Genomic DNA, 11,980 nt, shown 5'->3' with positions numbered 1-11,980 from the left:
GCAATACAACTTAACACTAGTGAATGAAGGAATTAGTGAACAAATGTTTGTCTCAATAATTCTAAAAGGGCTCCCGAAGGAATATGAAAATTTCGCAACACTCGTGAAATACAGCAAAGACGAGAAAACTCTAGAGGAAATAAAACGAGACCTGATAAACTTCGATAATGAAAATGTAAAAACCAAAACAGAGAGCGTATTCTTTAATAAGGAACGGAAATGTTTCAACTGCCAGAAAATGGGACATATCGCAAAAGAATGTAGGTTTAAGAAAACGATTCCTGAACAAACCAAAGCTTCTCAAATGAAATGTTTTAAGTGTGGTGAGCACGGACATATAGCTAAATTTTGTGGAAAACAACAGAAATATGAGAAAAGGTTTGTAAGTCAAAGCAGGAGAACCAACCAGAGGGGCACGCAAAATTTAGTTGAGGAGCAGAATTTAGAAGAAGAAGAAGAAGAAGAGATCTTTTCCTTCTTTCAAACGTCGGAAAACAACCTTGCAAATGAGCTAGTTTTAGACTCAGGTGCTACCAGTCATATGATTAGAGATGAAAGTTTATTCATAGATATAGACAAGGAGTATTCTGGTACCATCACTAATGCAAACAACAGTAAAAGTTCAATTAGTGGGAAAGGAACAGTTGAAATTAGGGTTTTGGATTCCAATGGTTTAGCGCGAAAAATAAGATTAAATAATGCGTTGCTTGTTCCCAAAAACACAAGGAATCTTATATCAGTGTCAAAACTTAGAGCAACAGGCAATGAGGTCGTCTTTGGTGTGACTTTAGAAATACGGACCAAGAACGGAACAGTTTTCCCTTTCGAGGAAAGAGATAGTTTATTTATCTGGCACAACATTGATTACGGTGAGCAGTGCAACTTAGCAAATGGAGATCCCCTTAGTTTGTGGCATAAGCGTTTGGGTCATAACAATGTTGAGGACATATACAAATTAAAAGTTCACGCAGTGGGGCTAAAAGTAAACGAGCATGATTTAGCAAACTGTGAAATATGTCAGCTAAATAAATCAAAGAAACTTCCAGTACCAAGAGACTCAGAAACAAGAGCAAGTGAAGTCTTAGAAATTGTTCATACCGACATATTAGGGCCCATCCAACCGGAAGCGGTTGATGGTCATAGGTATGCAATAGGGTTCGTGGATAGTTTTAGCAGATATCAGAAACTATATTTTTTGAGGACAAGGGACGAGGCCTTTGAAAAAGTTGAACAGTTCTTTGCAGACATAGGACAACCAGGAACCTTAGTTTGTGACGGTGCAGGGGAATATGTGTCAAATGACATAAAACAATTATGTAGACGAAAAGGCGTTAGGCTTGAGTTCTCGGCACCGTATACACCACAAGAAAACGGAAAGGTTGAGAGGAATTGGGGGACAATAACCCCAATGGCTAGATGTCTTTTAGAGCAGTCAGGTTTAGAAAAAGAGTATTGGCCATATGCGCTTAACATGGCAAGTGAGATTAAAAATTTTTGTTTCCATTCAGGTATTCAGAAGACACCTTTTGAGGCAATGTACAAGAAGAAACCTAACTTAGAATCTATCAAAGTGTTTGGTTGTTCAGCTTTCGTTCACGTTGAAAAAAATTTTCGCGGTAAGATTGATAGAACTTCTCAAAAAGGAATATTCTTAGGGTCTTCAGACAATAGTAAGACTTATCTGGTAGGTACTCCAAATGACAAAGGGGTCTTTAAGGTTAGAAAATCTCGCAATGTAACTTTCAACGAAAACGAAATGTTTATTGAAGTCAAAGAAAAGAAGGAGGAGATAGTCAACAAGCATCATTCAGATGGTGATAGAGATTTAAACCCGGTAGCTTTCCTTGGTGAAATTGTTAACAACGAATTGCTACCTAAGTCCATTGATGAAGCAATTAGGGATAAAAACTGGTACGAGGCAATGAAGTTAGAATACAACTCATTAGTGGAAAATAATGTTTGGGAACTGGTAGAGAACAAAGGAAATAAACCCATTGGTAGCCGCTGGCACTTTGCTCTTAAGTTTGGTCCTAGTGGTGAGATAACAAGGTATAAGGCAAGATTCGTAGCAAAAGGATTTAGCCAAGATCCAGGTCGGGATTACAACGAAACCTACTCACCAACAACACGCCTCTCAACAATTCGAGTACTGATAAGCTACGCAGTATTTAAAAACACCGAGTTAAAACAAATGGATATCAAAACAGCATACTTAAACGCTGACATCGAAGAAGAAATCTTTATGCAACAGCCCGAAGGGTTTGAAAAGTTTGACAAGCAAGGAAATCCATTAATTTGTAAGCTGAGGAAAAGTTTATATGGTTTGAAACAGTCCGGTAGAAATTGGTACTTAACAATCAAAACTTTTCTCAACCAATTAGGTTTCACGCCGGCTATTCAAGATGAGTGTCTTTTCATAAAGAAAGGAGAAAATGGTATAGAAGGATTAGTGTGTCTTTGGGTAGATGATATGGTGATATTAGGATTGCAGGAAGACTTTTGTGAAAACTTTAAAACTAAAGTTAGTGAGCAATTTCAAATTAGCAGTTATGGAGATCTTAGCTGGTTCTTAAATATAAAAATTGAGCGAACACAAAACGAAATTATGCTAAGCCAAGAAGCATATGTAGAAAAATTACTTGAGAAATTTAACATGAGCGAAACAAAGACACTGGAAACACCTTTAGATGTTAGCCTGAAACTATCAAAATTAGATTCACCAGAAATCGGCAGCAATGAGCATAGAGAAAAGCAATCGTGTGATTATAGGGGTATAGTGGGATGTTTGAACTATTTGGCATTAACAAGTAGACCAGATATTGCGCACGCAGCCAATTTATTGAGTTCGTTTGTTGAAAATCCTGGAAGGCGACATTGGAATGCGGCAAAAGGGTGTTTACGTTACCTAAAAGGTACAAAATCAGAGAAGATGGTTTTTAGAAAAAGTGAGAAACTGGAGTTAACAGGATTTTCAGACTCAGATTGGGCAGGCAACATAGACAATAGAAAAAGTACAAGTGGTTTTTGTTTTAAACTTAATAATAGTTCAGGTGCAATCAGTTGGGCTAGCAAGTTACAAAAGTGTGTATCTACTTCAACAGCTGAGGCTGAGCTTAACGCCGTAGTAGAGGCCAGTAAAGAAGCAGTACATTTAGTTAACCTATTACGAGAATTAGATTTAGAAATCCAGCAGCCAGTAAACGTCTTTGTAGACAATCAAGCTTGTATTGCTCTTAGTAAAAATTCGATGAATCACGGAAAGACAAAGCACTTTTCATTAAAAGTGCACTTCGTTCGGAATTTAGTCGAAAGTCGACTATTAGAGCTAAACTACTTACCTACCGATCGCATGCCGGCAGACACACTTACAAAAGCATTGGGGAGGACCAAAGTATCACTTTTTCGTGATGTCCTTCTCGGAACAAACACTTAACATGATAGGAGGAGTGTTGAAAGTATAATGTTAATTGTTTAAAGTATGGAAAGATATACGTACCTCATCCACGTGCTGATTTATATCTTGGTTATTTATGAAATGAGTGAATGCAACAAGGAGCTAACACGTGCTATTTATACTAGATTTGTCCCCAACTTTTCATATTGTTATGTGTGATATGATGACCCTTGATCTTTTAGAGAAGTAAATTATCAGAGTAAATAACTAGTTAAGATCGGATGTCATAAGAAGTCAAGGAAGTTATAAATTAAAGGTGATCACCATGAATGTAAAAGTGCGGTAATTTGGGGTAATAAATATGGACTGAATTTCGTGTTAATCGCCACAGTTGTCAACCATTATTTCTAATTTAACTATTCGATTACAAGATTTGTCTCTGCGTTCCCATTAACCGACATGATTGACATTCTTTTTTTTTCTGATTGAATCTTACATTAACTTCCGGCTAAATCAAAACTACAGAAAAATATAGGAATATATTATATTTTTGTGTGAAATGATGTTGAGTAACGAAACCTGTTCGCCCCTCTTGCCGCGGGTGGTCTTCCCACTTTCATGGAGGCTGACGAGGAAGACTACAACGACGACGAAGAGGAGGGCGAGGGAGATGGAGATGGAGAGGGGGAGAGGGAGGGGGGCAATAAGGAAGGAGAAGGAGATGGTAAGAAAGACATGTTAGGATACAACATGAACAATGAGAGAGTGGATGACGCGTCCAACTATAGACGAGTGATGAGAGGAGAGAGGGATAGTGTTCAGAGCACAAATGAGGGACACTGAAAATGTGACAGATAAAAAACAACCTAATCGAGATCTGTTTCCTTCTCCTCCTCAAATTCTTAAAAAATTTTGTGTTCGTGAGTCTCTCTCTGGACAAAGTTTCAAAATTTCCAACTGTTCGTGTATATTTTTACCCCAAGATGATGAGGTGAACGACTCAAGCCAGCTCTAATCAGACCAACTAGTGGCGCGCACTTGGGTTAAACCGCGACCCATACCAGGACGAAGCCACGACTTATTAAAAGACCTATAAAGTCTCGCGGGGGGGGGGGTTAAAACGACTTTAATTACATGGTCGACGACCCAGTTAAAGTCGAGTTAAATTCTTTTCATGGGTCACGCCTATTTCTTTTTGATAAAAATGGTCGAGCTTAATTCACAGAAGAGGAGTTCCACAGAGTCTGACAGGACTGTATAGGATCTGGAAAGTTTGATTAAGACCCCACCCAGAGTCCGCACACATGGTCTAATCAGCGCACTATACCTACGGTCTGGAAAATCTCAGCCCAGAGTCTAGATAGTCTGATATTTGCGTCGTATGGAGTCTGGATTGTTTCATGGTATGATCCGAATAGTCTCAACACAGCCCTTTCCAGAGCATGCAGGTCTGATTAGAAATCTTTCCAGAGTCTGGAAAGTCTGCTCCAAACTAAGAAGTCCAACCGAAAAACGGAGATTTAATAAACCCATTAGGTGACTGTTTTTTGACGAGCACTTCCCAATTTTATTTTATGAGCCTCAAATACCACACTAAAGACTTAGTTTTAGTAATTGCTGATGAATGAATCTTTTTTTGGAACAAAAATATAAATATTTCAATGAAGAAGTCAACAACCTTCTACATAAGATGATGTCTAATTTTCTTAAAACAGTACATTCTGCCAATAATTAACGCTGCTTCAACAATTAAAAAGGTCAGTTGATGTACCCCTGGAGCGCGACCCTTTTGGGTCTGGCAATCCAGTTCGAAACCCATATTGGTCTGATCGGCGCTGATTTTGGTCTGGAGTTTCTGGTACCCCCTGTGCGTGACGCGAGTCAGTCTGATTAGAGCTGGCTTGGGTTGCTCACCTCATCCTTGGAGTGTACCTGGTGTGAAAAGTAAATATTTCCCCATTGAAAATTGTATAGCACGCAGGCTGATGCCTCAGCAAATGCTACATCTAATAATGTTATTAAACACAAATTTGGATTTAATGGTTTTGCTGATTTGAGCTATGTGGTGACTTCTTTTCTCCGTTAATTGTGACCACTTTCCTGAATTTATTTTCTGCAATTATAGCTCTGTAAAAATTATCGTAATTGTTCAGCGCCTGTTACTTCTTTTTAATAACCGCCATCAGCATCTTAATGGCTAATATTTTAGCGCTTTCCTTCCTTACCATTCAAAAATCAGATTGCATTAGTGCATTGTCTTTTCACAACTCGACGAGGAGTAAGGGTATGCATTTTTGTCAATCAGTGACTTCTTTTTATAAAGGAAGTGTTTTTGAGGAAGCCAAATACCGCGAACGATAAAAAAGTGTTTACGTCATTTTGCCGAGCAAAAGACGAGATTATTTAGAGTGACTTTTATAGAGAAAACTGCTCCCCTACGTACACCCCACTTGACCCCTCCAACTGCGCTCACCCTACGACCCTTCACTTAAGATAAAGTTGACCTCCCTAAAGCCGTAGCTAGCTACTTACAAAAATTAAACGTTCGCCAGTCGTTTGTGAGCATTTCGTTCGACGTTAGTCGGTTATATCCGCGCATTCACGAAGATCCAGCACCTCCCTAGTCTGAAAATTTTGCTTCATCAAAATATTATGTTGTCTATGCGCCCTTCTGGATCGCGAGTCGTTCGATACCAATTCGTCCAAAATTAGTTGGTGTATGTTCTGAGAGAGAGAGAGAGAGAGCGAGAAAAATAGGTGTGAACAAATTTTCCTCTACCTGGGCGATATTTTTAATCATGCGGCCTTTTCACAGCGGTTTTTTTTAAAGTTTTAAGTCTAAATCTTTCAATCCAACTGTTTTCTCAAAAAAATGTTCGAAAGCAATTGTGAACACCTAAAGCAAATACTGGAATTTTAGATGCAACGTTTGGCTAATTTCTTCATTTTGTTCTCATGGATGTTTTTTAGTTGTTTTAAAATGTTTTTCACTTTGTAAAACATATTTGAAAGTCTGTAATTTATTTCAGTTGTTTTAGTGGTTTCAGCAATCTTTCAGCTTGATTGATATTTATTTTGATTAGTTTGTTTAAGAAATTGTGTAGTTTAAGCCAAATTTTGGTCCATTTTCATCGGTTTCTTTATTTTTTTTTTTGCTTTTAACTCTGTTTCTTAAACTAATCCTCTTTGCCTTCCTTGTTCACTATTCTATCTGAAAGCTTTCTGAAGAATTGCGACGATGAGATAACGCTTCAAGGTAGCACTTATACAGTGAGTTTTTAGTGAAATGAATAATATAAAATTGTATTATTTTCAAGTTAATTGCTATTTCTCATGTTTGTTGGTATTTAGTATTTCTCCCAAAGGCATTAAGTCAGCCAAAAAATGAGCAGAAAGATTTATATAAAAGCGCTTTCAAATAAGCAGGGGCAAAATTCTGCGATATCATTTGTTGGTATTATTAATTAAAGTTTTTATTTGTTTTCCTTTGCTCTATTTTCTCTGATTTGGTGGTGTTCTTGTGTTTTTTATTTTTCTGTCAGTCGGCACTGAACTATTCAATAATATCTATTTATTTTTAATAGCCGCCCTCATCTTCTCAGCCGGCTATTATAGCGCTCCTATTTTTTTTTTTACTTCGTCGAATAAAAAAATGTTTCGCTTTACCTCATTTTGCCGCCTTTTCAACATTTTGCGTGAAATCTTTTTGACTTCTCTAGGCTAGTTTCTCTCTTCTCTCATTCTGCTAAAAGTGATTTTGAACATCAGTTGCTCAGCAAAGCAATTTAAAATGAACAGAGTCAGTATAAAAAATTGAAGTCAGAAGTAGAAACGGGATAAACCCATAAAGCCCAATTTTAGATGCCCGCTATTTGAACGTCGTTCCTATAAGTCTTAGTTACCATCTCTAATGCTTATTGGTATTGATAGTAGCCCCTGTAGCCTCTCTCTAAGAAACAGAAGTATGTTCAACTACGAAATGCCATCAAAATAAATCGGACTTAAAAAAATGTTTTTGTACAAAAATCTTTTTTTTTTCAATATCTTCCGTTATTTCAATCCCAATCATGCTTATTGGAATCAACGGCGGCTATTTTCCGGCAATCTGCCGGGTATGTTTCAACTTTTCTTGCCAACAGTTTTTTTCCGAATTGCAATTCGAATGGAAATTTTTAAGATATTTTACCAGTATTTGTTATCAGAACTATATTTTTCATGATAATTTTTCTCCGTTTGCTTCAAAATCAAAAATGTAATCAATCAAGAGGTGTAGATTGTTTTCTGGTGTGTTTGGCTTAAGTGGTTATCAGCTTCGAGTCAGTTCCCGTGTCTTGCATCTATGATCTTAAGGTCTTGTCAAACATTTCTTTTACTTTTTTCCTTTTTTTGTCAATGAGAAGTCAAGTTTTGGGTAATAATTTTAATTCCACTTGAGTAATAAAGGTGGCCAAAAATGAATAGACCAGAGACGTGAAAGTTTTTCAAATTACTTGAAAAGCGTAATGCGGAATTGATATTCGAAAAAAAATGTCGCATTTTTAAAAGAGACTTCTTCGGCGTTTGGCAATTTCACTCCTCCATTCAATGACATTTTTCATCAAATGCTACTAATGTTTAAATTTCTGTTCTTATTTGTTAGAATTTTATGCATATTTTAATTAATATCAATTTTTTTTCGATTTTAACACTACTTGGTTTCAAATAATGTAGTTGATTTTCTGAGCTTTGCCCCAATCTGTTGTCGTATTTGTTATCTGTTGTCTTTTAAAATTGTTAATGCCAAGCCTCATTGGAGTTCTGGTAACGCAAAATAGAGATTCCGTTTTTAAATTAGATTATTGCGTTTGGTTTTTACATTTCCTACAGGACCTGTTTTGAAACATATTTGATACTTTTGGACTGTCACGCTTATTTTATGTCATTTTTCCTTCTTTGTAGTTTACAGTCTATGACAAAAAGTCTCATCGTTTTCTGTTGTTCAGGGTTAAATGGCGTCCATTAACTGTTTCCGCTATAGGGTTTTGTTTTTTGTTTTTATAACTCTGACACTCCATTTTTTCCAAAGATATTGTTGATTATTTGAGTTTAGGCGATATCAGATTAACATAAACATTGTGATTGTACAAAAAAATAAATTCCAACGGAAGTGAGGAGAAAAATTACATCCATGTTTCTATAATTTTTATTAAAAATTCTTCATATACAAAATTCAACACCTCATAACTCGCAACACAAAGTTTTTAGATCCCAGGTCAAATATTAACTAAGATAACAGTCTCAAATCCCAAAAGCCGAGTGAAACTTTCTGAACATTTTTTTCAGAAAATACAAAAAATCAAGTATTTTGTCAATTAGTCTGCTGGTATATAAGTTGTTGCTAACGAAAAAAAATCAACCAAAAAGAAAATTAATTTACAAAAATCACCTTAAAAACTAAAAAATTTCTAAATGCAATCTAACAAACTGGGTTGGTTCTAAGAAGCAGAATATTCTCTGCATAAATGCATCGTTCTGAGATGACCAATTGTACTACTAGTTCTTTGCTCCTGTGGTGAAATTCAATTAAACGCTAAATTGTCTGTTAAGCATATCAAGTAGCAATACTGCAGCACAAATTATTGTCGTTCTCTCTTTTCATCTTGTTGCTTATAAAAAGGGGCAAGTTCGACAGATCATACAGGAGTCACAGCCAGTAAGAAATTTGGTTTGTTAGCTTCTTACAATAGAGATTTTGAGATGATTTGTCTGCCAACTAAAAGAATTTTGATAGAAAATAGACAAAAAATGGTTAGAAGCAATTGACTAAGAATCCAATTGCTTGAGTTTACAGTTGAGCAAAAATATTGCAAAAGATGCGTTTATGGGAAGAGTTGAACTAACCTAATTCCGTAAAGAATAGATTTCAGAAAAAAAATAATTTATTTTTTGAGCAAATGATGAACAAACTAAGCTGGCAGAGTGTCGCCAAAGAGCCATGATTGGTTTGCAGACATTTAGTATAGTATCACTCGAACACTTTTTTGCTGCTTTCTCATTAAGTTTTTGCAAATTCAAAGCAGGAGTTATTCGAGACGATTGGCTTAGCTGTATATGATCCATTTTTGTATACATTTTTGTTTACAGCCTGCTAATCTTTCAATGCTAGGGTTATTGTATCTTTTTGCGAGTAACATTCCTAGATACGATATATATTTACATTCCATGAGCCATCAAAGTCGGGTAATTTTAGTGACGGAACAGTTTTTGCTAAGAAAAATAAATGGTGACATTGCCCCACAGAGTTCCCGTGGTACAGGGGGCACTTTGCATCCTTTTCATAAATTGTTTGAATTTTGAAATTTTCGGTTGAGATTATTCTTGACGTAAGAAAAAGCAGTAAAGAAATATTTTCCTCCTTCGTTCTGTCTTTATGGACGGAACGCATTTTAGACAGGTTTATGTTACTTTGTAAACACTAGTTTTCTTTTGTTCAGTGTCCTCCGTTAAAGTTGAATCATAGTCTTTTGGACTCTTTTGATTAGAGTGAAGTGTTCCGTCTGTCTCCTTCAAGTTCAATAACATTCTATCCTCTTCATACCAAAATGCGCGTCACGAGATCTTATCTTTCCAAAGTATAACTTCAAAACACTGTGAATTGTTTTCTTCAAATCGAAAGCAAAAATAAGATTACAATTGGGTTACCAAACAACTTTCAATGAATATTATCTATGTCTAATAGAGAAGCTGCCGTTTACAATCTAATTTCATATACCAATTGAATAAAGCTCCCGAGTTGAGGGTCGCCAAATTCCAACGCAAAAATATTCAAGAGAAGCGTTGAATTCGGAAAAATTTTGTAAGAAAAAGCGGTAAATTCGGTGAAATTACATCATTCAGGCGGTGAATGCTGTGAAAGAAAAATTTATTACCTGGTAGAGGTGAAATTACATAATTTAACCGCTGAATTTAGCGGTGAATAAACAAATAAAGCGCTTAAAAAGTGTCCAAATTATGTTAGATAAGCGGTGAATGCGGTGAAATTACATAAATTTACCGCTATATTAGTGGTGAAATTTCATAAATTCAACGCTTAAACAAATTGACAGAAAGATGTAAAATTCGGGGGTTATCTCAGGGGGTGCATCGGACATGACCTGGGTCGAGAGTCACCGTCAATCAATGCTAAAAATTGCTTTTTAAGATAAACGGTGAATGTGGTGAAATAAGCGATAAGCGGATAGGCGGTGAATTCGGTGAAAGAAAACTTTATTGCCTGGTAGCGGTGAAATTACATAATTTCACCCCTGAATTTAGCGGTGAATAAACAAATACAACGCTTAAAAAAGTGTCCAAATTAAGTGAGATAAGCGGTAAATGCGGTGAGATAAGCGATAAGCGGATAAATTCACCGCTCAACTTGGTGGTGAAATTACATAACTTCACCACTTAGAAAAAAAGTGACGAAAAGATTTGTAACATTATGAGGTAATTTTAGGGGGTAAAACGATGCAAGATAAGGGGGTAATTAGGAATAATGGAGGAATTGTTAGATTTTACCAACCCCCTTAAAATTACCCCCTAATCTTACATCTTTTGAGACTTTTTCTAAGCGTTGAATTTATGTAATTTCAACACTAGAGAAGGCGTTGAACCTACAAAAAATCATGTAATTTCACCCCTAAAAATTGCAAATCCTATAAAAACTCGAGGCGCATGTTTTACAGAAAGTAGATTCAATTGGATTTAAATTCAAAACAAATATCCTAGCAGTTATTGAGAGGTGGCGCAGTGGAAAAAGAAGTAGGAGACATGCACGACATGAGAGGTTCAAACACTTGTAAGGCCGGAAATTTATAGTAAGCTGTGAAAATACTATAAATTTCCTGTGAAATTTACTATAAATTTCCTCTAGCGGTGAAACTACATAGTTTCACAACATTTGACCGCAAAACTTAGTACGCAATTTGCAGTGAACAAAACCTCCATGACGCTTATCTTACATATTTTTGCGATTTTTCCTCTACCTGGGCCTGATTATGAATAAATTTTAGCGGTGGTGTGCCTTTTTGCTAGAAGCCATTGATAAAGTCTCTCTTATTGTTCCAAAGTTTTTTTCAAAATTGGAGAATATATATATATATATATATATATGTATATATATATATATATATATATATATATATATATATATATATATATATATATATATGCGGAACTTTCTTCAGTCAAACTTTTATTTTTTGTTTACGCTTCGTAGCGAAAAAAGAGAAAAAACATTTTTAGCCACTAGAGCCTATTTTTTTTATTTCAAAACACACATTTTTTCGCATGTTGGAAAAGAAGAGTTATTCAAGAAACTGGAACAGAAAAAAATGAATAGAGGAAAGTGGTTAATACAATATTAATGAATAGAGGAAAGTGGTTAATACAATATTAATTTCTCTCAAACGAAGTTTGTAGCAATTAAATTAGTCCTGTTTATCTTTTTATGCGATTTTTGGCGTGACCGATTTTTCGTCTGAGCCATTTGACTTTTCATCCTCACAAACAGGATAAACAGGTAGCGTACAGAGAAGATTAATTGTTTTTAGAACCCTTCAGCTCACT

General features: G+C 35.8%; 1 protein-coding gene across 1 annotated transcript in view; it reads left to right on the top strand.

The window, feature by feature from the left end:
• The window catches only part of LOC142341393 (uncharacterized), a 76,345-nt gene extending 72,108 nt beyond the window's left edge, over window positions 1-4,237 (top strand). The window contains exon 11 of the mRNA XM_075392321.1: window positions 3,993-4,237. Coding sequence (XP_075248436.1) covers window positions 3,993-4,237 — 245 coding nt within the window. The remainder of the gene's footprint in view (window positions 1-3,992) is intronic.
• Window positions 4,238-11,980: the final 7,743 nt, after the last annotated feature.

The sequence above is a fragment of the Convolutriloba macropyga genome, chromosome 6 (assembly GCF_964194025.1).
Source record: "Convolutriloba macropyga chromosome 6, txConMacr16.3, whole genome shotgun sequence".
Lineage (NCBI taxonomy): Eukaryota > Metazoa > Xenacoelomorpha > Acoela > Convolutidae > Convolutriloba > Convolutriloba macropyga.
This window is presented reverse-complemented; position numbering and strand designations above follow the sequence as displayed.